Consider the following 27,924-nt stretch of genomic DNA (forward strand, 5'->3'; position numbering starts at 1 on the left):
TGGGCTTCCCCTGTAATTCCTGGATCTGAGTGGAACCCTCAACCTGAACCTGCACTGCTCCTGAGATCACACTTTGGCACTCATTGAACAGACACTGCTCTGAATTAGGAGCAGCCAATTTCCTTGAGCTTAAAGTTGACTTTTGACTCAGACAGGAGCCTTTTCTTCACTCTTGTTGAATATTCAAGCCCCTTCCCTCTATGAGCCTGTGGGTCCTATGCCCCTGCTATAGATTACGTCTATCTCCTGGTCAGTGTACCCACTGAGATTCAAGGTCAGCACCGTGAAAACACTTTAGGAACTCTAAAGCTGTTTATATGGGCAGTTGTCAATGTCTAACTCAGGATTGTTAATGGTCTGGAATACTGGGACATAGAAGGGACCATTGAAGACAAAATAATAACTATCAATAATTGCAGAGGAGTAGGAATGGCCTGGGTGTGGATTGCCATTTCAACTCTGAACTTCATTGTCCTCATTTGTAAGTAAGTTGATATGAGAACAAATGTAAAGTACTTATTTTTTGGCACAGGGTGAGATATGATGTGAAGGAAACTTGGGAGAGCCTCTCTTCCTATTTCTCCCCCATTTCACAGATGAAGAAAGTGACGACTAGGCAAGGGCTTGGAGTCGGCCACATTCCAGAGCTAGGAGAGGTAGCTCAGGAGAGGAAGAGAGAGGGATGAGGTGTGCCTTAGGAAAGCACCTGTGGTAGAGAAGAGGGGAGCCTAAATAAAGAAGCAGCCCTGATTTGAGATGGTCCAGTGGGGCTTGAGGGCGGGAAATGGAAGGCAAGAGGGTGGAACCCAGAAAAGGCATGCCCACAGGAAAATGGACCAGCAGGAACTCAGGCGCGGGTCTCGGAGGACGTGGGCCTGAAACGAAAGTGCTGGCAGAGGGAGTAGGAGGTGGGGCCTTGAGGAGGCGGACCCGAGAGGAGGGTGGTCTCCGAAGAGAGGCCAATAGCTGGGAGTGGGGCACCCGGAAGGCGGGTCACTAGAGAGTGAGGAACCCGCCTGCGGAGAGCAGGGGTGGGGTGGGGGCACAGAGAGGATGCGGGGCAGTCCGAAGGGTGAACGTCTCACCAGTTTCCGGGGTCGCAGCCTCAGCCCCCTTGTCTGGTCGGCTCATGGAACCACACCCGGCGCGTCTGCAACTCCTGGGATCCCCAGCAAATCCTAGCCGGGCTCCCCGGTCGCTGCCATGACAACGGCATCGCGCAAGCAGCACCCGCGGGCTAGGGGCGGGAAGTACGTCACGGAGAGGGGGCGGTCCCGGAAGTGCGTCAGCCTCGCCTCGGCGACTCCTTGCTCGGCTGCCGCCATCTTGCGAGCTTGTCGTGCCGTCGGTGCAGGGCACCGTCCTTGAACTCTTTGTCGCTCACCTACACGAGGCGGACTGGCAGCCCTCAGCGTCGCAGTCATGCCGGCCGGACCCGTGCAGGCGGTGCCTCCGCCGCCGCCCGCGGCCACCGAGCCCAAACAGGTACTGCGTTCCCTGCACTTCGACCGGTGGCCGGAGCCTAGGCCTGGGCCCTCCCCTCTGGCGCGGGCGCTGCTCACTTGCACAGGAAGAAGTGGCTGCTCTGGAGGGCTTGGAGGGATCGCAAGTCCCAGAAGGCAGCGCGCTTCTTGTAGCCACGCAGCTGTCTGCTACAGTGGTTCTCGACCAGCAGCATCGGCATCACTTATTAGAAATGAAAAGCTCCACCCCAGGCCTTCTAAATAGGAATGTGAATAGCAGGACCCCAGGTTGACTCATTAAAGTTTGTAAAGTACTTGGCCTGCCCTTCCCCCGGGCTTTTGGCGCAGTTGGGCCCGTCAGCCCATTGGCCTTCTCAGGCTTTGCCCAGTAATCCCGAATTTCCCTAACTCGGTGATGCGTTCTTGAATGTTAACTCGCAGCATCTATTTGGTGCTTCTTTTAAGTCAGACATAGTGCCACGCGCCGTTTTTAATGAAATGCATGCACCCAATCTCTGCCTTGGGTTGCCTATTGACTAGTGGGGAGACATAAACATTCAACGAATGTTTATTGCCCCGTTACAGTAAGTGATATGATTCCAGCCAGCTGGAGGGGGTGGGGGAAGAGTGAATGTGCATAAAAAATTGGAGGTGTCCTATGCCCTATGTTAAGAGTACCAGGTACAAAGGATCGGGTAATCAACATCACTTATGATATGGGGTGGGGGGAGATTAAGGTAGGGGAAGCCCATAGGAACACAATGTAGATTGCTTTTGGTAAGACAAATAATAGTCCACCAGGGAAGGGAAATAGCAGTCTTCATTCAGCAAATATTTTCCATATATAACATAGTACATATATATAAAATATATATCATTTAATATGTGCTGAACACTGCTTTGGGTCAGTGTACAGCTGGGATCATGACAGGTGGTTCGTGCCTTTTCCATGTGTGCTGATCTGGCTCAGCATTTTCCCAGTCACTGGGAGAAAATAAATGGAAATGCAAGGTAATAATGCAGACATCAGGGTAGGAATCAGTTAAGAATAAGCAGGTGTTAGTGAAGTATAGGGTTGGGAGATTGGTAATAGGAAAAGCAATTCTGAAGATTCAAATTTTCCCTGGTAGACATAAATGAGAAAAGGATGAATTTTAAGCTAGATAGTAATATTAGTGTTTCAGAAGTTCAGGCATGCAAGCAATTATGTGGAGAAATGTTAGGACCTGAGATGAGTCATTTTATTCAAAAGATGCTGAGGACTTGGCCTAGATTGCAGCAGAGGGACGGGGAAAGCTTGTGACAAAGTGACTGAAGGTGCAGACTTTGAGCCAGCGCTGGGTTCTGCCATTTGGGCCACTCCTCAGGTTTGTCATTTGTAAAATGTAGGTGATAAAACTATTTAGCACATAGGGTGTAAGTGCTAATTAATATGTGTAAATTGTTCAGAAAGGTATATGAAACCTACTCTGTGCTTAATAAGTTAACATTGAATGTGCAGACTGTGGAAGGGAGAGGAAGCCAAGTTTCTGATATGGTTGACAGTTGCATTCATGAGGAAACTACTTAGAAATGAACATGCCCAGGAATCAGTGGGGTCGAAAGCTTTGTGGTGCATAAGAGTGATCCTAGATATCAGTTGGGGCAGGATTTTTGAGCCCAGAGGTAACGGGAGATGGAGGCCCTGGTTGTGAGCACCTGATAAAGATGGTGAATACTGTGAAGAAAACCAAAGACAGAATTTAGGAGCTTTTAGAGGAAGGAGGAGAGAAGGCAGCAGCAGAAAGGAACATGAGAACAGGGGGGAACCTTTTTTTCCCAAGATGAGAGACTTGACCTTTGTTTACTAAGGGGAAGCAGGTGGTGAAGAAAGAATATTGCTACTTATGGGACAAATTAGTGAGCATTCCAGTGGAGTTTCACAAAGCGTTTGTGCATTGACAGTGGTTAAGACTGGCATGAATGCAGAGGAAAAGGGCATTCAAGGCTAAAGGAGCTGCCAGCAAAGAGTTTCCTGTTTCTTTATTCAGCAATCATTAAACATCTCGTGCCAGGCACATCCCTGGGTGTGGGAATACAGCATGGCTTCTGGACTGGAACATGGTTTCTCAGAATGTGGTCAGAGCCCTTCCTGCATCTGAACCCCTGGACACATGGTGAAAGTGCAGGTTTCCTGTGTCACTGAGACATTTTAGGTGAAGGAACCAGAGAAGCTACTCTCCTTAACTGGTTCCCTGGGGTGTCTCATGCAAACACAGTGTAGTTCAGAGAACAGCTTTTCTGGAGCAGAGTGCTTGGAATACAGGGAGTCTGTGAAAGAGTCTGTACTTCTAGAGTTTTAAAGGTGGGAATCCAGACCCAAACTAGCAACTTGAAGACCTTATTTCCTTTTCCTGTTTTTACAGCCCACAGAAGAAGAAGCATCTTCAAAGGAGGATTCTACGCCTTCCAAACCAGTGGTGGGGATTATTTACCCTCCTCCAGAGGTCAGGAATATCGTTGACAAGACTGCCAGCTTTGTGGCCAGGTAACATAGCTACTTCGTCTCATGTTTTTAGCACCAAGATCTCCTAAACGCACACAGGGGTAACATCTGGGTTTTTCAAGAGAGGAGTTGTCAGCTTAGGCCTGTTAGCTCATCTAAAACCACAACATGCCTCTGAGGTAAGTAACGGGCAGCACTAGCATCCCCAGGACGCCATGGCAGTGGGAGTCACACCCTGCCAAAGAGTCATCAGGAACCTTTACTTCCAAAACAGGCCTGAGGAAATGCCTAGAAAGTTGCTTTGTCATGGATAATCTGGATGTCTGTGTCTGAGCTGCTGGCCTGAGGGAGACGGAACAGGGAGTTGATCATTCTCACTGTTCAAGGACCACATTCCTCAGCCTCAAATGACCCACCTGCAAATATGGAATAACTTGCTACTCCAGGGTGGTTGTGAGATAATAGGACTGAATGCAGTCCCATTGTTAGGTACATCATAACAGGTATCAGCTGACTTCTCAGGTGGCATGGAAATCTAGCTTCGTTTAGTCCAAGTTCCTCTCTCCCCATCAATACATGCATGCTCACATTTCCTCAGTTGGAATCTTCTTGATAGACAGTTGGTACCAAAGGTCAACATGGCCCAGAGTTTAGGGTGTTTAAATTACTCTTTTAGGGCCTCCCTAGTGGCCTACAGGTTAAGTCTCAGCACTGTCACCTCTACTGTCTGAATTTGATTCCTGACCAGGGAGTTAACCCACATATGATGCAGCAGACCTCTCCTGTCTTGCCTTCTGCTCCCTTTAACAGTGTATTTCAGTAGATCTGCCTGTTCTGCTTCTCACTGTTTCTGGTGAATCCTCTCACTCCCCACATCTCTGGGCCACACCCCAGATCTTCTGTGCGAAAATAAATAAATCTTGAAAAGTAAATAAACTAGACCTCTTTTAAACTAAATAAAGTATTCTTTTGATAGCCACAGGTCACTTCCCGCCTGTACATCTTTTTGTCTTCGTGTTTTTTTTAAGCTTAAGTTATTTGCAGTTTAAAAAGGAGCTTACACAATAAATCTCGATTTTTGGCTTGTCTTGACAAACTGGACAAACTTGTGTGGGAGCCAGAGCTACCTTGAGAAGACTGCTGCCCTCGGTCAGAGTATGAGTTCTCCGGGGACCCATGCCTTCACTGCCCCTGAGGAGTAGTCCCATCACAAGACATCATTAAATAGATGGTTCCTTCCCAACCTCTTAATAAAAATAAACCTACAAAGCTTACTCTGGTGGTGTCTTTCACTGTGTCAAGCTCCATGCATATTCATCACATAACATTTCAAGAGCTGGCCTCAGTATTGATTAAAACTGCTCTTTGTGATTGAACATGATCAGGCCATGTAGATTAGGGCAAAGGGTGTTGTGTTTATGACAATTCTTTAATGTCTAATAGCAAGGCCTCCCCTTTTTTAAGATTTAATTATGCATATAAGAACGGGGGTACAGGCCAGAGGTGGGGGGGGGAGGACCCACCAGAGACAGAGTGGGGAACAGAACAGGCAAACTGACAAAATACATTGCTGAGGGGAGCAGCGGGCGAGTCAGGAGAGGTCTGCACCATGTGGGTTGCTCCAGATAGAACTCGGGCTGCAGTGGCTGCAGGTAGCTTCATAGTTTGTGTCTTAAACCCTTGCGCCACTAGGGAGGCCCAAGGTCCCCCCCCCCCTTTTCTACAGCAGGGTGTTGGGGGAGAAAATCACCACAATCTTGCTACCACAGTAGTTTTTACTAGCTGTTTCCATTTTTTCCTGTTTCCTTCTGGCCCTTGGCATCCTTTTTTTTTTTAACATCCTTGTTATACTAGCAGTTATACTTTCACATCCTACTTTTCCCTCCTTACTGTGTCGTCAGCATTCTCCTTTGCTGCTCCTTGTCCCCTGGTGCACCATAAGAGGATGCACTATGTTGAGGTGATGGGCCTTTTTCACTTAGTTGTATCCTCTGTATTTTCCTTTGAAGTTGTTTCCAACAGCAGAGGAAGCTGTGGGGGAAGTCTCTGAGCATTTACTGTGCTTTTTAAATTACTTCCTTAGAAAATTTTGTGGCACAGTTATGGCTGAAGAGCACTTTTAAGATTTTAAAGCCATTTTACCAAGTGATTTTTCCATTAATTTTGTGCCAATCTCTGTTGCCACTGAAATTAGTAAGTTCCCTTAAAAAAAAAATTATATATATATATATATATCTCCACATCTCTGGATCTGCTTTTGGCTATGAAAATTTTTCTTTGTAGGCACGTCTAAAATCTGTGAACTTGCTTTTGTTTACATTTCAGTGAAGGGACAGACCAGCATCTCAGTCCGGGATAAAGTGAGCTCTCAGGGCATTCTGCTTCACTTCTGGGTTCACACATATTGACTGGTGGAACATACAATAAAAACTTGCAACCAAGTGTGGATTTCCAAAAGGAGTTTTTTTAAATCTAGGTTAGCTCTTCCCTTCCCTGGATTTTTCAATCAAGAAACTGAAGTGGAAATTATCCTTAAAAAGTTCCACCAACTGGGTTGAGTCAGAATCATGTCCTTTCCTGCTGAAATTTATTCCTTGTGTTGGAGAATATAATTCTAAAATTAACTTAGCTAATGCAACAGGATAACTTGGAATGAACTGCCCGCCTTCTTTTGTCTTTCAGATTATTCCCAGATGTGGTGAGGTTATGGCTTAAGAGGCAGTGATAGAAAAGACAACCATAGCCCCTTTTTCTTGCAGCTCTATGTCTGCCCTGGGCGTTTGCTGGGTCTGGTGGCCTAGTTTAGCGGTGTTTAACTGCGTTCCTCCTCCTTGTGTGTGGTTTGCATTATTTATGGAGAGGGAGGAATGCTTCTCCCCCAAACATGCGGTTCTAGTTGGACTGTTCATATTGAGACCTCATGGTGTTAGTCACGCTATGGAGTGTGACCAGAACTTGCTGAGGAGCTAGCCTGGATGTTGATGACCAGCAAAATGGCACAGATTGTTGTAGTCTCTAATCTTGCCCACACCATTGCCTACCTCCTGTCCCTTGCTCTCTCTTCTGTTGACAAAGCCAGGGTGTACAAGTCGAAGAGAAAGGAGCAACCTGGCTGCCCATCTCCTGGGACTGACCCTTGGTGGATTTGGGACATCGCTGAATACAGAGCTCTGGTCAGGAGATTTGCAGTCCCCATAGTCATAGACATGTAACATACAGATCCTTTTGAATATTTGTGGACCAACCCTTCTAGCCTTTGTAAGAGTAAGAGCCCTTTGCATTTGCAGTCCTCATTAAAAAAAAAAAAACCTCAACAAACATGATTTAGAAAAAATTTGGCATCTCCTTTAATCTCAATACTTCAGTTTTAAGAGGGAAAACAGTGTTATCAACAGGTAAATGGAGGCAAAAAGAGGTTTGGTAATTTGGCAAGGTAATATGAATTTAAAACTTGAATATGTCCCTATGCTCTGATACAGGTTATATATGTGTGACACCTTGAAATATTATCATTTGACTCTTTAAACATTAGATTTCCCTAAACAGCATGAGGTGCATTTTTTCATTACCCCGAGTTTTTAAAAACCGGAGATCTGGGAAACTGCCAGGTGTAGAGAGTGGTGGGAGGGCCCCTCTGTGCATCACAGCACTCCCCTGTCATCTAAATGTCTCGTGCACAGCAGCATGGATCTGAGTTTTTGGAGAGTCATCTTGCCTATGTGGGCCTCACCCAGTGGTAAATGAGGCGACATTAGACACTGTTTGGACAAAAATGTTAATCATATTGTTTACATTTTTTTTCCCCTCAAGTCTAGTTATGCCCAGGACAAAGCATCAGTTTGGTACTAGTGTAGCTTTAACACCTCTCTGGCACTTGACCTCTCTGGCACTCTTTTTAACTGAGAACTGGCCTCAGTCTCAGTAAACTCTGAACAGTTTTACTTTGTTTACATTGTATTTAATTTTATGACGACTTGTTGTTAGTAAATCCATACATAGGTTTTTATTTGCAGCAATAATGTATTTTTTCTCTTTCAAGTACATTTTTACAATTTTTATTGAAAGGAAATATTAGCACATGTAGCTTTGGAATAGCAAAACTGGCAGAGGAGCTTCAGGAAGTATGGCATTCTGGGAGGCCCTGTGGTAGAGGCCTGAAAACACCAAGCAAGACCGGTCGCAATGGCCACTGACACTAGGAGAATCTCCGCTGTGCTGAGGGACAGACTTACTTGAGTGATGGGTGGTGACAATAAGGGGTTTGATTGGGTGGTGGCCTGAGTCTAAGCAGATGTTACTTATTTTAACTCTCAGAAATGGACCTGAATTTGAAGCTAGAATTCGACAGAATGAGATCAACAACCCCAAGTTCAACTTCTTGAACCCCAATGACCCTTATCATGCCTACTACCGCCACAAGGTCAGCGAGTTCAAGGAGGGGAAGGCTCAGGAGCCCTCAGCTGCCATCCCCAAGGTCATGCAGCAGCAGCAGCAAGCTACCCAGCAGCAGCTACCCCAAAAGGTTGGAGCCAATCTCTTCCTTTACTTGCCCAGAGCCGGGGGGAGGGGAAGAGGATGCACTTCTGCTATCTAAGTCTCTACCACCCAGGGAGAGACATGGGGTTGTCATCCCCACTTTCCAGAGGCCAACATTGAGGTTTGACAGCAAAATACTGCTGACAGTTGGCATTTCCTGAGCACTGCTTGTCAAGCCTGTGCTCAGTGCTTTAAGGAACCATGTCTCATTGACACCTCAAAGAAGCTGCAGAAGGAAGCTGGTAGAGTGACTATTATATGCATGAGAAATCTGAGACTTGGGGAAGTATGATTTACTGAAGGGCATAGAGTTAGCCCCCTACTCTTTGCCTTGACCATGATGTGGGTACATTGTTATGATGTGACCAGTGGGCTGTTTTGTGCCATTCCTCCCCCTGTTTTGCCTTCCTAAGGCCCCCCCAATGCTGTGCTGGTACATTAACACCTAAGACCTATAAGGGGTTGTTATACTGTAGGCCTGGACTGGCCCCTTCACTTTGCTTTACTCCTGAACCATGGTGGTAAAGGCCACCTTTGTTTTATAGTGGGAGGTAAAGGTTGAAGTAGATTCTAAACCTCTTCAGTCCATCTCATAGTTTATGTGGTAAGCCTGGAGGTATTCTATACAGTGGGAACTTTAGTTCACGTAGAGACCATTGTGTCTTCCAACTCCTTTGGGTGGGACTTAGGAAACTATTCCCATAGGTTCTTATGGTCCCTTCCTGGCGTTGGCTCTGTTTCAAGACAGGTACAGAGGACTAGAGGGCATGAGTCTTACTCCAAGCCATTCAGGGAGTTGAGGCCACATTTGGCTCAGAAATTTGTATTCTTAAAGTTAGGGTTCTCTCACACCACATGCCAGTGGCTTACCAGAATTATAGAAGCATGGATGCCATCCCATGGGGGTGTGTTCCCTCCCTCTCTTTAGCCAGTTGACACTGCCCCTTTTGGCCTCACATCCCCACTGTGTCTTAGGTCCAAGCCCAGGTGATCCAAGAGACCATTGTGCCCAAGGAACCCCCTCCAGAGTTTGAATTCATCGCAGACCCCCCATCCATCTCGGCCTTCGACCTGGACGTGGTGAAGCTGACAGCTCAGTTTGTAGCCAGGAACGGGCGCCAGTTTCTGACCCAGCTGATGCAGAAAGAGCAGCGCAACTATCAGTTCGACTTCCTCCGCCCACAGCACAGCCTTTTCAACTACTTCACAAAGCTGGTGGAACAGTATACGAAGGTGCCTGGGTCCGGAGGGCTGGGGTGCGGGACCCAATGAAGGAAGGCATCTCACCATAGACACTCTCTGCACTATCTCTAAGGATACAGCAGATGTTAAAAATTCCAGTTCCATGTAAAACCTTGATTTCTATTCAGTTCCCTTTTAAATGCAACATAAAGTGCTGTTCCTAAAGAGAAATCTATGATCCCTGCCATCAGATGAGTGCCTGTTATGTGAAAAGACCAAGTGATACTTGCTGCCTTTAAGTATAGTTAATTTTTCTGTTTCCTTGCATGGGGCCTGAGAAGAAGCAAAGCCTTAATTATTGCCTCTCATTATGTAATTCATTTCTCATAAGACCTTGTGAGAGAAGTGTTTTCCCCCATCATATAACAGCAGAAACAGGTTTAGAGAGGTGAGGTCACCTACTCATGGTCTCAGCTTGTGAATAGCTGTGCTAAGATTTAAACCAACATTTGACTCTAAAACTTATGTTTTCCACTCTACAAAGAACCTCGAGCTTGAAATAATTTAATAGGCATTGGGAAACAGTTTAACTTCAGTATTGCCAATGTTTGTTGAGTTCTTACATATGTAGCATCTTATTTAATCTTTAATACTCTATAAGGTAGCCACTGTTACACTTTTTAGAAGAGGCAGCTGAGGCACAGAGAAGTTAATTAGGCCAGGGTTACACAGCTAGGAGGTCACAGAGCTGGAACTGGGCAGTTTTATTCACGGCCTTAAGATCTTAATTATCCTGCTAAATTACTACAGTCAAGAAACTGGACAAGTCAATGCTGGTATTTAAAATAATGGTATTAACTTATTGCAAAGTACACTGGTGTAGATTTGTCTGGGGCACTTTTTTACTACATGTGTAGTGGTGGTGGTCTTCCCTTTTTAGTGGCATGGTCTGCACATCTGTTGAAGATCTGATTTGAAAGCACTCAGTTTCTTCTAACTGCATTCGCTATTAGTATATAACTGGAAAGAATTGTAAAAATGTGTTTTTATCAAACCACCAAATCCAGAAACTGGTAGGATAGTTAAAATAGCAATCATTAAAGTCTCAAGGTTTACTGTAATTACATAGGATCAATTTAAAGTGGATTTCAGTTTAATTCCTCCCAGTGGACTGCTTCCAGGGTTAAAGGTGCCCAGATACCTTTTTATTATGTTACTTTCCTGTTATCTCTTCCTCTAAACTTGGGTATTGACATTTAGTACTCTCCTGAGGGGCTGGTATCTGCCTCTAGCCATGTGGAACTTAGGAGCAGATAGATTCCTGGGATAGAATTACAGGGGTATGGGGTGGGGCAGTCAGCACTCTGGGGCAATTGGAATGACTGACTGTTTTGAACAAAGCCAGTGTTCATTCAGCAAATGTACGTTGAGTGTCAGGTACTATTCCAGTGTTACAGACATGATACTGGACAGCAAACAGAAATCCCCATCTTCTGGGAGTTTCTAATCTAGTTAGGGCTCTGGCAGATAAGCACAATGTCAGTCTGTACCAGATGATGAAAACTACTTTGGAGAAAAAGAAGTGGGTGGCATATGGAAATCTAGGGAAATGGGCTGACTGCAGTCTTAAGTGGGTGGTCAGGGGAGGCCTAGTAGCATCACAGGATAAAAGCAGATCGGCCTCCTGAAAGCACACTGATACCATGTTCTCATTGGTTTTCCATACTTTCCTGCTTATCCTTACAGAAGCCTTTTCAGTTGTTGGTACCAACTTTAAGTAGTGGTATCACCATTTTATAGAAGGAAAACTAAGTTACAGAGGTTAAATAACTCGCCCAAAGTCATGCAGCCCAGTGGAACTGGAATTGGGACCAATTCCCATACTCTCCCTTCTATACCTTTCCACCGACCCAGGAAGACTGTCTCTGCATCCTATGTTGTCCTGCACTGATCATTGCTTTGACTCATCTTTGTTTCAGATCTTGATTCCACCCAAAGGTCTATTTACAAAGCTCAAGAAAGAGGCTGAGAACCCCCGAGAAGTTTTGGACCAGGTAAACTGATTTTCTTGTAAACATTTACTGATATTGCAAGTCACACTCTATGGGATCTATTTTGTGTTTGGAAATATTCCTGAGGCAGTGCCTCGCCATGTCCTAGACACAGGGACAGTGGGACAAAGGCCTTGTGGCTACAAGCTGGAGAAACTTGGACTCTCTGCTCCCCAGCATAACACCAGTTTCTGCTTTTTGGCGTCGTTAGGTTACCTTTTCTTAGCTGGAAGCCAACTCTGTTTTTCTGGTGGCAGGTGCCTTTTGAAGTTACAGGTTTTCAGAGGAAGAAAAGAAGGCTTATTGGTGCTCTTTGGGCATCTCCGTGAAGGTTTTTTTTTTTTTCCTTGGCCTTTCAGCCTACTGCTTCTCACATGGGCACTCAGTTGTCACGTAGACTTCCTGGGAGGAGACTTTGCTACTCTGTGAGTTCAAAGCTCTTTGCCAACTCAAGTAGAAAACTGAAGTTATAACAAATGGCTGACCTTGGGGCCCAGACTGAAGATTGCAGTGGCATTTCAAATTTCATCTTGTCTAAACTCTGAGTCTGTGTGAAACCAAATGCTGATATCATAGTTTGCTCTAGGAAGTTCTTGTGGGCAGAGCAACCTCCTGTTTTGAAGGGGATGCTGGCTTTGGTTAACGCCTGGAGGTGACAGCCTTGCTGTGAGCAGATCCCGATTCAGCTCCGCACTGTGCTGTTTCCTCTCCCTTCAGGTGTGTTACCGTGTGGAGTGGGCCAAGTTCCAGGAGCGTGAGAGGAAGAAAGAGGAGGAGGAGAAGGAGAAGGAGCGGGTGGCTTATGCACAGATTGACTGGCATGATTTTGTGGTGGTGGAAACAGTGGACTTCCAACCCAATGAGCAAGGTAGGTCTGCAAAGAAGTGACTCCAGGTGGGGAGCCAGGAGCTTGAGTCATCCTGGAGACTTCATACAGATGTTCCTAGGAAGCAACAGAGTCCCTCAGAGGACTTTATCAGTGTCTGGTTCATCTCTGCCCCCAGTAATTTTCAGCTCTACCATATTGCCCCAGTTAAACCCAATTCATCAAATACTTACTGTGCCAGACCTGGGTGGACCTCTTGATAAAGGAGCGAAATCAGGCAACCCCAACCATTGGAAAGCTCACAGTTGGAGAGTGAGGGTGCATAAATACTATCTTTGGAGATTTTCTTCTGACTTTGGAGATTTTTTCACCCTCTGCCAGGGAACTTCCCACCTCCCACCACCCCTGAGGAACTGGGGGCCCGGATCCTCATTCAGGAACGCTATGAGAAGTTTGGGGAGAGTGAGGAGGTTGAGATGGAGGTTGAATCTGATGAGGAGGATGAAAAACAGGAAAAGACCGAGGAACCTCCTTCGCAGCTGGACCAGGACACCCAAGTTCAAGACATGGATGAGGTATATCCATGGGAGGAGGGCCTTTGTGATGACCATTTCCTTTGGATCCCCGGGAGATGGGGGTGTGTTCCATCAGACTCCAGGGATCCACTCCCTGGTGAGCCTGGAAAGGAAGCGTGGGCTGTGGACCAGGCCCTCCTGGCTGAGCAGCTGCTCAGGCCCAGGCAGCACAGAGCCTCTTTCCAGCTCAGACAACAAAGAATCATTCATAAACAAGGATCTGAAAGCTGTGCAGGTCCTATTCTGTGGCCTTCCCCTTTGCCTAGAGGCCCTACCCCCCTACCGCCCCCACACCGGCTCTCAGTTGGGAAACTCCCTACATCTCATGGTTTGGTGCATTTGAGCTTAGGCTCAAATGATCAGTTCCCAGAGCTTTTCTAAATGTAGCTGGTGCTTCTGGGCCACCTCTACCCACGTTGAGCCATGCCCTCAAAGCAGGCTGAGTCTCCAGAGCCAAGCTGCTCTCCTCCCCTTGGAAAGAATTTGTGTGCAGCCTGAGAAGAAAGGGCCCCAGTGTCTGTGGGAATTGACTTTTTCTCTCCCTCCCAGCATTGCTTGGTGAGCAATGACCATTGAGTGCTGACTTGCCCATCGCACCCCTCCCCAGCATGTTAAGTGCCCTTAGTCTCCTGGGACCGCCTGGTGCCAGCTGTTGGAAATGCCTGGGCGGAGTATTAGCACCATGGCCCCAGTGCTCCCATTCATGTTGTGAGGAAGCAGCTTGGCTGGCTGCCGGTTGGCCTCGGCTGCCCTGGAGGGCCAAGCACATGCACTCTGGCAGGGACCTAAGGCTCCTTGCCACCCTGCAGGCTGCCAGCTTTCAGCTTCAGGGAGGTAGCTTATTGACACCCCTCTGGATTTGGCTCTGCTCTACTTTTCAGGGTTCCGATGATGAAGAAGAAGGGCAGAAAGTGCCCCCACCCCCAGAGACACCTATGCCTCCACCTCTGCCCCCAACTCCAGACCAGGTCATTGTTCGGAAAGACTATGACCCTAAAGGTAGGGCCTGCTTTCCTGCCCTTGGGTGTTCCTCACACCTGTCCATCTAGAACAGCTTGAGGTGACCTTTTGTAAAAGCCTTGGTGACCCTTCTGTCATGCTTTTGGGCAGGGGAGGCTGACTGCTATCTCTGGTATCTTGGTACCTTGTTACATTGTCAGGTATAGCATGACACTGAATGAATATGTCCAGCTGTCTCTTAACCCAGATCGCCATCCAGTGTTCTCACTTAAACGTGTTTTCTTTTAGCTTCCAAGCCCCTGCCTCCAGCCCCAGCTCCAGATGAATATCTTGTGTCCCCCATCACGGGGGAGAAGATCCCTGCCAGCAAAATGCAGGAACACATGCGCATTGGGCTTCTGGACCCCCGGTGGTTGGAGCAGCGAGATCGCTCCATTCGAGAGAAGCAGAGCGATGATGAGGTGTATGCACCAGGTGAGGTGGGCCTCCCCCGTCCAGCTCATACCCTTTCTGTGACTTGTCCCTGACTGACTTTGGCCCATGGGAATCTCCAAATTAGAGTTAAATTGCTTTAAACAGACATAGACAGCAATGTTGAGGCTTTTAAGGATAGGTGCAGCCTAATTTGCTGCAAAAGAGCTCTCCATTTTCTAGGCAAGCACATGGCTGACATGTGCCCATTGACATCTCACAGCAAGATCTGGCTATAGCTAGGAAGGATGCTCATTCTGGGGGCTGTCTTAGAATGGGGGCTCTGATAACTGGACTGCCCTTATCACTTTAAAATGAAATAAGGTGGTTCTGTGACTGCTGTGTGAAAAGCAGCACAATAGAAGGAGACTGCCCCTGAGGCAGGAGACCAGGCTTTTAGTCCTGACTCTGCTACTTGCCACTTGTGTGACCCTGTCCTCCCAGTTGCCTTTCTGGTCACTGTGCTTTATAACTCGGGGTTGAACCAGCTCTGGTTTGTAGGCTTAGTGCTGCTGGTTGGGCACCTTCCCTAGGCTTAGAGGACTGGAGTGCTGTGTTGAGACCCATAGTCAGCCTTGTCCTGTGAAACCAGCCTCTACTGTGCACGCCAGGAAAACTGCTTTGTTGGAGGGACACCTCATTTAGTTTCCCTTTTTGTCCCCTGCCTCCATTCTGTGACTGTATCCAGGTCTGGATATTGAGAGCAGCTTGAAACAGTTGGCTGAGCGGCGTACCGATATCTTCGGTGTAGAAGAAACAGCCATTGGTAAGAAGATCGGTGAGGAAGAGATTCAAAAGCCAGAGGAAAAGGTGAAGTTCAAGTGGATCCTGTTGCCTTTCCTGCCCTCATACTCCCACATTGGGCTCAGTTCCAGGAGCTCTGACAAGCAATGACTTTGCTTTCTCTTGCAGGTGACCTGGGATGGCCATTCTGGCAGTATGGCCCGGACCCAGCAGGCTGCACAGGCCAATATCACCCTACAGGAGCAAATCGAGGCCATCCACAAGGCCAAGGGTCTAGTGCCAGAAGATGACACCAAAGAGAAGATTGGCCCCAGCAAACCCAATGAAATCCCCCAGCAACCACCACCTCCATCTTCAGCTACCAACATCCCCAGCTCAGCCCCACCTATCACCTCTGTGCCCCGGCCACCCGCGGTAAGCCGGCAACTGTCTTCGTGACTGATTTTTTTTAGATCTAGGTTCTTGGAGTGGGACTCCCTTGGCAACAACTTTATGGTGGGGCTTGAGTGTTGACTGGGTCAAGCTGAGAGAAAGAACCCTTTAATGGAAGTGGCGCTCTCTAGCCTGATCTTCCAGTTGTGTGGGAGGATTGAAACAGGGAGGGAGGCAAGTGGCAAATGTGAGAAGCAAGGGCCAGAGGAGGCCTGCTGGACTCAATGGGTCTTCGAGGCCTGCTGGCCTGCTTCCAGGAGGCTATGTTGAGGTCATCCTCTTCCCGTGGCCTCAGTCACCAGCAACGCTTGAGTCGCAAGCAGAAAGAGTGTTGTCCTGGGTATCTTTCAGTGTAGTTCCTGTCAGAGCCCACTGTAAGGCCGTAGTCTCTCAGCCCCAGGGTTAAGTCGGAGTTGTCCAGCCCTTATCTTGAGGTGGCTAGCTGCCAGCTGTGTGTACCCTTGAAGTTCAGCCTTGGCGTCCTATGACCTATGGGTCCCTCTTCCCCCACCTGCAGATGCCACCTCCCGTTCGCACCACGGTTGTGTCTGCAGTACCTGTGATGCCTCGGCCTCCGATGGCATCTGTGGTCCGACTACCCCCCGGCTCAGTGATTGCCCCCATGCCACCCATCATCCATGCCCCCAGGATCAACGTGGTGCCCATGCCTCCTTCAGCTCCTCCTATCATGGCACCCCGCCCACCCCCCATGATTGTGCCAACAGGTCAGTGTCTCTCATGTTGCTTTCCAGGTCATTGGGTCGGGGGCTGCAGGCCAAGCATTGGGCAGAGCAGTGACTGATGGTGGTGCCTGCTCTTTCAGCTGGGATTCATCCCAGAGGAGAGCCTTAGCTTCCATGTGTGAAATTCCTGAATGGGGAACCAGGGAGCCAGAGGTCCTGGGGGAGATGAGAGACTGATGTGGCCCTAGACAGGTTAGCCCTGGACACCCAGAGGGGTCAGGCCCTGGGCAGGTGCAGAGACCTAGCAGAGGTCTGCTGGTTCCTGATCCATCCATCAGTCCGGCCCTTCCAGTCCCCTGCTGCCCAATATGGGCAGCCTACCAGGTCCCCTTGCCAGGGAACCTACTGTGTGCCAGACTCAAAATTAGGAATGGCACTTTACACCTCTGACTAGAGACACAGGAATCCTTTACAGTCTCTCATCTCACTGCTCCCCAGCCCCAGGTCCTGAGTCCCTTCCCTTCATTCAAACAAACTGCTACTTGCTGTCCTTGCAGCCTTTGTGCCTGCTCCACCTGTGGCACCTGTCCCAGCTCCAGCCCCAATGCCTCCTGTTCACCCCCCGCCTCCCATGGAGGATGAACCTACCTCCAAGAAACTGAAGACAGAGGACAGTCTTATGCCTGAGGAGGAGTTTCTACGCAGAAACAAGGTATCTCATCCCAGAGTGCTGGCTGTGGCCTGGAGTGTCTAGTTGGGGGGGTTCTGGTCCTGCCCCAGCCACATTTGCTGGGCCACCCTATTTCCATGGTTTTGATTTGTGGGCCTCAGTCACTAGAGGCCGGTGAGAGCTGAGAGCTTTTGTGCACCCACTAGATGTGGGGTCACAAGTTAGAGGGGCAGCAAGTATTGGAGGTGGTCCTGGTGTGAACTGTTGTTGTCGAGTCCAGTAGGGAGACTCAGCTGCATGGGCAGCAGGGCTTGGATATGAAAGGAGCCCTGGACACCTGCAAGAAATCCTGGGTGCAGTTCTTAATTTCTTTGTGGCCTTATCTGTGGAGATAAGATTTATGCCTGTGGGGATCCTGTGAGGGTGCTAGAATTGAGGAGAGAACCTTGGCACTGCTGGTCCCCAGGGGAGCTTGTAGGGCATCAGTGAGGAGACAGAAATAGACCTGGCCCTACTACTCCAGTGCATTTGACCAAATCTTGTCTTTTTTTTTGCCTTTTTTTCCTTTTCATTGATCCCATTTCTATAATACCTACCTACTAAGTGCCAGAATAGAGCCACACAAATATAGGCACTCATCCATCCACTTAACGCTTGCAACAGTTCTGTGTGGCAGTTGTGAAGGACCACATTTCAGACGTGTGTTAAGGCTCAGGAAGACTTAGATTAGAGTTGATAACCCAGGTCTTCTGACCTCACCGTTCACATGCTTTTCCCCTGTAATGTGTCTGGGGGTTTGCAAAGCAATTTCATGCCACTTTTTCGGCTCTAGAGTCACCAGGGACAGGGCAGGAATCATTTTAAAGAAAGGAAGCCAAATCTTGAAAAGGGAACCACAAGTGGTGTCAGTAATGAATCTGGGGCCAGAATTCAGGAGTTCAGATAGACAGGTGACATCGCGTAGACTGGCTCAGGGATAGTAGAGCTTGGTTCCTGATTGATTTGGAGCTCCCCAGGCATAATGACCACCTCCTCTTTTCCAGGGTCCAGTGTCCATCAAAGTCCAGGTGCCCAACATGCAGGATAAGACAGAATGGAAACTGAATGGGCAGGTGCTGGTCTTCACCCTTCCGCTCACAGACCAGGTATGAGTTGCTGTTGCCAGCTGGCCTCAGGTGCAGGGAAACCATGGAGTCGGGGACAGCTTCCTCCAGTTGGTCTTAGCAAGGGGATGAGTGACCTCTCCTTGGTCTCACAGGTCTCTGTCATCAAGGTGAAGATTCACGAGGCTACAGGCATGCCTGCAGGGAAACAGAAGCTGCAGTATGAGGTGAGCCAGGGTGTCCATGGTCTTGACCCTTGGGTCCCAAAGCTTCTGTCATCTCAGAAGCTAAATTCACTATGGAAGTAAAGGAGTGGGGAGCACCTGGGTGTTGCCTTCTGAATTTGTCCTAGAAGTGATGAATTCTGCTGAGAGTTCCAGGGCAGGTTAGTCTGACAGGGTCAGCTCTGGTGGGGTCATGGTGGAGTTCAGAAAACTCTGCCTGAACACCTGGGGCCAAGAATTAGTGGTCTAGTGGGTTTCTGGCCCAGTGGTGGAGCCATCCCCCCCTGTATGGTCTCATATAGTCTGACGCTATACATGGAAATGGAGGTGAGAGTCCAGCTCAGCCTAATTCCCACCAAATCATGCAGGACTGCTGTGTTCTTCCTCTTGGAACTCTCACAAATCCCCGCTCTAGCCCTCTATTTCCTGTTCTATAAAATGAAACTGTTGGACTCTGTTATCGCTAAGTCTCTAAAGGTCTGTGAATTTGGTGTCAAAATTCCATGGGGTTGGTTGGCCTAGCTTCTTGGGGAGATAAGCTTTGAGCCAAATGATTAAAAAGGGGAAGAAAAATGGTTGGAGAAAAGGAAAAATGAAACACTGTAGGAGGAGCCAGAGATTTCCAATCCGGGATTTCCAGTCCCCCTAGGCTCTACCTCCCACCTTTCCACAAGTTCTTACGTTTGCTCAGTTTAGGGGTCAACAGACATTGGGAGTGATGAGGCTGCACAGTGTGCTTATAACCAGGCTGCCCCCTTGCTAAGACACATTGTCTGTTTTCCAGGGCATCTTCATCAAGGATTCCAACTCACTGGCTTACTACAATATGGCCAATGGCGCCATCATCCACCTGGCCCTTAAGGAGAGAGGCGGGAGGAAGAAGTAGAGAAAAACCCACTGTCAGGTCCTAGCCACTGCCGTTTTGCCTCTCCTATCCCTGTTTCCTTTCCCAGACCCAGGAGACCTTGCCTGCATATTTGTTTCCCACTTACTAAGTTTGGAAATTCACATTGTCCTTCAGAGTCCCCTTCCCCTGACCCCTTCCTGCATTGATAAAAGTAGCAGGGCTTTCTAAGCCTCTCCCTCCCAGTTGTCTCTGGAATCCCTTTGTGTAAGGGTCTTGATTTGAGAGGATTCATTTCTTCAGCAGCCCACAAGGAAAAGTGAGCCCGGGGAGGTCTTGCTGGATAGTGCCATAGTGCCAGTGGCACTTGGCTGATAGAATGTGGTAATGATTGTCATTAGTCATTTTGTATCTTGCCATGGGCTAATAAACCTCTTGGACTCTTTTTGTGAAATTGATGTCATAAGGTTTATCCATTGGTTTATCCATAGGTCCCGAAGACATGGTACACTGCCTTGTGACTCCTCTTCTGCTCTGAGGAATTGTGGGGCTTTTAATTAAATTCTTGGCACCATCACTTTTTTTTTTTTTTTTTAAAGATTTATTTATTTATTTATTTATTTATACATACAAGCACTGGGTACAGTCAGAAGCACGGGAGGGTGAGAGAATTCACCAGAGCGGGGAGCAGAGCAGGCAGAAGGACCGAAGTACACTGCTGAGGGGAGCAGCGGGTGGCAGGAGAGGTCTGCGCGCCATGCAGGACCCTCCTCTGGTGGCCGGGGAGCAGCCGGGGATTGAACCGGCGCTGCAGAGGCTGCGGGCAACTTCGCAACCCAGCGCTGAACCGCTGCGCCACTGGGGAGGCCCGCACCATCACATTTTTGCAGAATCTCTCTTAGAACCTTTCTCTATGAAAGAATTTTTTTTTTTTTAGATTTGTTTTTTATTGCTCTTTTAAGTCATTCGGACCCTCCACAGTTATAGCTACTACATCTAACAAGATGTCTTCAACAGATTGACTAAAATACAAGGACAGGTGAGATGTAGTTCCAGGATCAGGGCAGCCAGGAGACAGAAGCAGATGAGACTCAGGGTAGAGATTTCCTGCAGGCCTGGGATCACCCATCATCTGATTGGTTCTGTGATCTTGGGCAGGTTGCTTACCCTGTGTGAGTACAGTAATGATGAGGTTTTTTGTTTGTTTTTCTAAAGATTGATTTATTTATGCATACCAGAGCTGGGGTACAGGCCAGAGGTGCAAGGGTGGGGTGGGGTGAGAGGATTCACCAGAGTGGGGAGCAGAACAGAAGGATCGACTGAAATACACTGCTGAGGGGAGCAGTGGGCGAGACAGGAGAGGTCTGCTGCACCATGTGGGTATCTCCCTGGCCAGGGATCAAACTTGTGCTGCAGTGGCTGCGGATAGCTTCATAATGCTGAGACTTAACCCCTTGTGCCTCCAGGGAGGCCCCTGATGAGGTTTTTTAAAAAAAGTGTTCTTTCTTTAAAAATATGTAATTCTACCAACAACTTGAGCTATTCAAAGGGCTATAAAATTTAATTTACTCCTTATTATCAATCTTAACTCATGTAATCTTTGTGTAAAATTCCTATTTTACACACTAAAGTAAACTGAGGCACAGTGAGGATGAGTTGTGTGCCCACAGTCATACAGTAAGGTGATGAAAAGTAATGTTTGCACATTTGTCACCATACTTGTTCCCCTAGTAAGGGCCAGGCCTAGGTGGTTATTTTTAGAGTTGTGTCTTCACGGGTAGACAGATGCTGTTGTGAGTGTTTCGAGGGGGAAGGTGAGAGCCTGATACTAACCTAAAATTGATTTTGAAGATCTCAAATGTTTTTAGCCCCTCAGAGTTTCCAGTGCCTTTTCTTTGTAGTTCCTCCATTTGCTCTTCTAGCTATCCCATGAGGTCATCTCTAGGCTCAGAGGGATGAGGTTGTTCTCACAGTGACAGAACCAGTATGCTACTCATCCTAACCCATTTTTCCCTCAGCTGTTAACTCCAGGCCGAGGTAGCACACATAGCCCCCTGTGATGCCAGTTGTATGTCTCCATTACAAACTGCTGGAGCTCTCATATCTTAAGTTTGGTCTGTGGGATGTTATTCTTCACCTCATGTGACATTTGCCTTCCACCTGGTTGCAAAAAGTTTCCCCCAGGCACCACAACTGAAATTTGGCTTCCTGAAGTGTGGCCTCCGTGGTGCAGGGACCAAAAGTGAGCGTACTGCTAGTTGCCTCTCCATAGTGAACACTGAAAATCCCTCTGAACAGCACTTGGGCATCATGCCCAAAGGGAAAGGGGTCAGGAGATGTGAGGGAGTCCCATACTCTAAGCTTCCCTTTCTTGCTGGGACTGGCTCTGGGGGTAGGGGCCGGGGTGTGGCATCAGGGCACTCCCCTCCACAGACTGGCATATCCTGCAGGGCCTCTGTGACTTGAGGCCAGGAACACTGCTGGGCAGAATGTGAGTGAATGGGTCCTTTGAGCCGTCCTCTAGGGCATGGGCCCAGTTTCCTGGAGCTCCTGAATGAGCATCTGTCTTGACTTGCGATGTTGCAGAAGGCCCATTGGCTCAGCAGCCTGTAACCATCAGTGACCACAGGCCCCACGTGTGACCCAGCACTCTACCCTTCTTGTTTAGGGCCCGCAGCGTACAGGCAGCACCTTGGCACTTACAAAGCTGCTTGCACAGCTTTTCTGATCCTCACTTCAGTCCTCTGAAGATCATCTACCCCATTATTTTAAGATGACATAGAATACCCAAGGTCACATAGTTGGTGAGGAGATAACTAATAAGTAGACTTGTTTTGCTTCTTAAAATGATGTATTAGAGAATATATACGAAAGTTGTATTGGACTCTGTTAGAGTGTACTTAAATGGAAATATGTGGTAATTGTTATATAGCAATCCTTTATGTAATCCTTAATTTATCCTTATAATTCAAAAATTAAAAAGGCAAACTACAATATAGCTTATAATAGCTGCAGACAGTATGTAAGAGTTTTAGAAGTGTACTTCTTAGATTTTTTTTTCCCCTAAGAAAAGTCAATATAAGATCTTGAAGTTAAATATTAACTACCTGATTTGGGGGTTTGCTCTTAACAATCCTTTTTTTTTAATTAATGTAAACAAACATTAAATGTAAGGAAATTCTAGGTGCCATAGACTCCATGAAGCAGGTTCTCCTATTCCTTATAATTAGAGAAACGTTACTGTTGTTGCATGAAGTTGACTGAAGTACAATCAAGCCAGTCAGTCAGTGTTCCCTGTCAGGGTTGTGGTGATTAGATCAGCATAGACATATGTCCTGGTATAGAGATAATACACAGGGGAATCAGCCACCTCACCATTGAGCAGAAGCTACCTGAAGAGTCATCCATTGTATGGATGTGTGGAGGAAGGATGAGAGACTGGAGCTGCTGCCATGAGGGACTCTAGCTTGAGGATGAAGCAACCACAGGAAGGAGAACAGAGAGAAAAGGAAAATGAGGCCTGTAGCCCCAGTAATAGCTCGGATTGAAAGCTCTGGGTCAAACTGTTCCTGAAATTTTAGCCTATGAATTTTTTTAATCTATGGGACCCACTGCATGCAGTTTGGGGTTGAACCCATTTGAGTTGTGTTCTCTGCTGTTTGGACCAGAAGATTCATAACTGTTATCCTCAGTGTTGAGATAAAGAAACTTTAGAGTTTGCCGGCTCTCATAGGCTGCTGGACACCAGCTGTCTACCTCCTGAACCTCAGCTCTGCTTTCATTACAAATAAAGATTATCGCATCGGACCTCTGCTCATGAGCAGCGCTGACAGCTTTCTCGAGCACATGCAAGCTGCACATTCCAGGATTCGAGAGAGGAAATAACAGTGGGGCTTGTGTGAACACCTTGACCAAACTTGTGGGAATGACCCCAGTCAGATCAGACTCCAGGTTAAAACATTCCTGATTTTAATTCGCAGAATAGATGAGTGTTGGTCTTTTATACTTAAATAATGGACGCATAGAGCAGATGAGTTGCATGTCCCTAGTCACACAGATGTAAAGAGAATGTGTGCAAAACACTTGTCACAATCCTTGCATTCCTTTACTCTGGCCAGGTATCTAAAGAAATTTGCAGCATCTGGTCTCCCAGGATGTTTCACAGCATTGCCAAAGGCCTTCTGTTTTGTACTCCCGTGAACCACATGATTCTGCATGGCGTTCCTTTGTGTCATTCATTCACGCCTCCCCTTCGCCTTCTAGTCTAACACATCTTCTGAGCCTGCTTTTCCTGCGCACTAATCCAGGTTTCCACAGAGATGCTGCCTCATTACCATCCACCTCCTCAGCCCACTTACCTGTGCTACCTTTCTCTTTATCTTACCCTAGTTTATTCTTAACTGCCTGGTAAATGTTCTGTGCTTGTTCATGGTCTCCCTCCTCCACTAGGATAGAAATTTACTAAGCTAGGAATTCATCTCTCATTCACCAGAATGATGTCTGGACCCTTAGAGGTTTATCAAATTAGTTAAAAAGTTGTGGAATTTGAGAAACCCCAGAAACAAGTTGTCTACTATAGATAGTAATTGTCTACCATAGAGCTTACTGACTCTTCAAATAATTACGTTTTTCTGAAGTGGGAACTAATGTTTTAAGAGATTAAGCAAGTATGCACAAGAATATCCACGTAAGGGCATGGCCATGAAGCAGTCTCCCAAGCTCTGTACCATTGTTTAAATTAGGTAAACCCCCCTGGGTGCAGCTGTAATGGGAAATACTCAAGCTGCAATGTCACCACTCCTAGCTACCATTCACTGGGTATCTCAGTGTGCCACATGCTTAGTGCATATTATCACACTAAAGTCACAAGGTGACTTCAAAGGTGTTTTTTCAGTATTTCCATTTTGCAGATGAGGAAATGGACTGGGAGGAGTGATTTAGTCAAAATCATACAGTGGAAACCAGAGCAAGTGTTTGAATCCTGGTGGTCTCATGTAAATAAATTAGAAGCTGGGGCATCAGACCTTAATTGAGAAACAGCTATTCAGTTTCTCAAGGATGGATGCCTGGTTGTCTTTAACCTCCCTACCCCAGATATCCCTGGAGTGCACATCATTATACACTTGCCCTTACAGACCTGAGAATGGATCTGAGATATGACATGAGGGCCAGAAATGGATTCAAAAGGGTTATGAAAACTACCAGGCTTGGAGCCTCATGTCTGCTCCAGTTATGCTGACTCTCTTCCCTAGGATAGGCCCACACACCAATGAGTGGCACATTGTGCCTCTCCTGGGAGCTAGGACTGAGTCCTCCCCTCTGGAACCACTGGAGAGGGGAGCATCCTTCCAGGCTGAGGGTTTAAGACCAAAATAGCCTGTGTTCACTCCCATGTCTGCCATGGAAAACTAGAAACGTATGGAATATGGAGACAGCACAGAGACATTTTCAAGAATGTGTGTGCCACATGGCATCAAGGAAAATGGCTGGTGAAATCATTCAACACTCCTCTTGGGGCTTACCTCAGGCCCCACTGCAGCTCAGACCTGGCTCTTCCAGTCTGTGCCCTACTCTGGACCTGTCTTCTGCACAGGTCTGTAAGGGAGTGTCCTATAACAAGATGCATGTGAGTTACAATAAAATTCTGGACCTAAGGAGCTATTGTGGATTCAAGAGTGGACAATTCCAGGGGTCATAAGGAACTTAGCCTGTATAGATACAATCGGTCCATACCTACCAATATAAGCTATTGGTAAGAACTAGGTTCAGACCCTGGCTCTGCTACATGATAGTTCAGGGATCTTAGGCAAGCTGACTTCACTTCCCTACACCTCAGTTTCCTTAATTATAAAATAGGGCTAGTAGTATCTACATCCTTGCCTGAAGATTACAAAGAAATGGTGTTACCAATTAGGGAAACTTTGCCAATTCCTCAAAAGGTTAAACGGCATATGACCTAGCAATTCCCACTCATAGGTATCTAGGTACCCAAGAGAAAGATACATGTCAACACAAAACTTGGGCTCAAATATTTGTTAATAATTAGCCCAAGAGTGGAAGCAACCCAAATGACTATCTGATAACGATAAACAAACATGGTATATCCATATGATGGAATATTGTCATAAAAAGGAATGAAGTACTGACATATCTACTGTATGGATAAACCTGACAGCATGTTAACTGAAAGAAGCCAGAGGCAAAAGGTCACACATTGTATGATTCCAATGATACGAAATGTCCAGGAAAGTCAAATATTTGAAGACAGAAAGTTGAAGCTGGGAGAGGGAGGATGAAGAATGATGGTATATGTGAAGGTGTTCCTTTTGGGGTGATGAAATTCTAAAATTGGAGTATAATGATAGTTGCACAACTGTATAAATATGCAAAAAGTGAATTGGGGTTTTTTTTTTTTTAAAGATTTATTGATTTATACATACAAGAATTGGGTGCAAGCCAGAGATGCAGGGAGTGAGAGGATTCACCAGAGACGGAGTGGGGAGCAGGACAGGCAGATCCACTGAAATCAACTGCTGAGGGGAGCAGAGGGGGAGACAAGAGAGGCTGGGGATAGCTTCATAGTGCTGTGTTTTAACCCCTTGCGACACCAAGTTGGCCCCTAAAGGGTGGTTTTTATGGCATGTTAATTACATCAATAAGCTATTGAAAATAAAAAATACAAGAGAAAAGTAGGTAGAACTTGGGACACTGGGTGACTGGGTCATTATTCCCGTTATTAGGTCTAAAATTTAAAGCCCAGAGCAGTGAGCAGGGGGAAGGGCTGCTGAACTTCTCACTCAGTCTGAGCCTTCAACTGAGTGTCCCTGAGTGAACCTACTGGGTCTCCTCGGAGTTCATAAATTAATAGGTGACAACACCCAGCCGCGGTTCCTGGGTTATCTCTGAAAGGGGGCTCTGGAGGCAGATGAGGAATTCCCCGCGCGCCTTTGGCCTCCGCCTGCGCAGTACCGTGCGTGAACGGGCGGCTCGCGCCAACCCGGAAGGGCCCAGGAACTCCAGGTGAGCGCGTGATTGGCAGCCCGGGGGCGGGCTCCTGGTGACGGCTGCCCCGCCCCCTCACGTCGAGCCCGTTGGCGCCATCCTGGGGGAGGTGGGCGGGCCCCGGGGTCCCCAGCGCCCATTGGGCGTGGGGGGAGCTCCATGGTGGGCCTAGGGCCCCGCCTCCGGCTCCAGGGCCGCCAATGGGCGCGGCGCGGGGGCGGGGCGTCGGCGGGGCCCGGCGGCTGAGGCGGCTGAGGTGGCCGCTGAAGCTGAGGCGGCGGGCGCGGCCGAGATGGCGAAGAGCCGCGAAGAGAACGGGCCACGCGTGCCCGCGGCCGGGGGGAGCCTCTCGGGGGCCCGGGAGGGCCTGGCCCCGGGTCCCGACGCCGCAGCGGCGGACGAGCTCAGCTCTCTGGGCTCCGACTCGGAGGCCAACGGCTTCGCCGAGCGCCGCATCGACAAATTCGGCTTTATCGTGGGCTCGCAGGGCGCCGAGGGCTCGTGAGTAGCGCCGGGGCTCGGCGCAGGGGTCGGGCGGGGGGCCGGGGGCCGCGGCGGACGGCCGGGCCCGCGGGGGGCGGGGAGGCTAGACGCGGACGGAGCCGCCTCCGGGCATGTCGGCCCCCACCCGGGGCGGCCGACCCCTCTCACCCCTGGGCCGTCTCCCCTGCCCCTCGGCGGACAGACCCGTCCCTCACCCGCCCTGCACTTCCGACCTGGGAGCGGACCGGCCGCCCCCTTCTCCCCGCCCCCACCGTCCAGACTGACTGACCCGCCCCCCGGGGAGGAGTGCCCTCCCAGCTGCGGGACAGAACGACGGACGCCTGCGCCGACCCCAGCACTGCCACCCCTTCCCGAGGGTTGAGTGACCCCCTTGGTCACACAGATGGCTGCCCCTCCCCCAACACATTCTCCACACACCGCCCCACTGCCCCCACACCGGGACATCTTAGGCAGATTTCAAAAGGCTTGACCGCCCTCCACTCCACTCCACAACACACGGACCCTTCCCCCCAAGACTCAGGCCTCTGGATGGGGTGACACTTGTCAGTTTCCTTGCTGACAGCCCCACCTTTGGACTCAGTCCCGCTAGTGGAAGAGTCAGAGTGCGCCCCTCCCTGTTTGGAAGCAAATTTCTCCCTGTCACTGGCAACAGGTGGGCAGACACTCCCCCTTTCGAGTACCCAAAGGGTGATTGCACCTCACCTCCAGAACAGACTTGTCAGCTGTCTTGGTGTAAGCTGAGGATCTCTGTGTAAGCTCCTTCCAAAACACAGATGGGGTGGGGGGTGGAGGGGTGTGGACAGGCAAAGACAGCAGGGTCCCTGCTCACAGCATACCCAGATCCCCCACCCCCAGAGCACCCAGGCACCCAGCTGGCAGGCAGAGAAATGTGAGACAGTGGAGTAGCACTTCCCTCCAAGCTGAGCAAACCGGGCAAGGCACATTGCCCCACGGTCCTTGCAGAGATCATACTTATGGGTTGGCAGTACTCTTAGAAAGATGAACTCCAGACCCACTCCCATCCCGGCTGTCCTGTCGTGTGAGACCAGTGCTCTGCACAGAACTGACAAACCTTGTGATGTGCCTCCCTGTCTCAACAGAGACAGCCCTGAGAGGATACCGACCCAGCTCCAGGGGGTACCCTACCTTCCCTTGTGACCAGTTGTGAT

General features: G+C 48.4%; 2 protein-coding genes across 3 annotated transcripts in view; both read left to right on the plus strand.

Annotated features, from left to right (window-relative positions):
* Positions 1-1,422: 1,422 nt before the first annotated feature.
* Positions 1,423-19,291, plus strand: SF3A1 (splicing factor 3a subunit 1; the record flags this gene model as incomplete). Its single annotated transcript, XM_084253869.1, has 16 exons — positions 1,423-1,485; positions 3,869-3,990; positions 8,263-8,470; positions 9,460-9,717; positions 11,646-11,720; positions 12,435-12,585; positions 12,925-13,118; positions 14,000-14,117; positions 14,367-14,552; positions 15,238-15,359; positions 15,462-15,707; positions 16,243-16,450; positions 16,966-17,120; positions 18,122-18,223; positions 18,337-18,408; positions 19,190-19,291. 16 exons carry the CDS (start codon positions 1,423-1,425, stop codon positions 19,289-19,291), a joined length of 2,382 nt encoding a protein of 793 aa, XP_084109995.1.
* Positions 19,292-26,459: 7,168 nt separating this feature from the next.
* The window catches only part of TBC1D10A (TBC1 domain family member 10A), a gene marked incomplete at both ends in the record, with an annotated part of 29,197 nt that continues 27,732 nt past the window's right edge, over positions 26,460-27,924 (plus strand). Inside the window, one exon of one of the 2 annotated variants that reach the window (XM_084253871.1) lies at positions 26,460-26,752. In XM_084253871.1, the coding sequence (XP_084109997.1) occupies positions 26,544-26,752 (209 nt within the window). The remainder of the gene's footprint in view (positions 26,753-27,924) is intronic. The other variant, XM_084253870.1, reaches the window with a different exon arrangement.

Source organism: Talpa europaea (genome assembly GCF_964194135.1).
Source record: "Talpa europaea genome assembly, chromosome: 14".
NCBI lineage: Eukaryota > Metazoa > Chordata > Mammalia > Eulipotyphla > Talpidae > Talpa > Talpa europaea.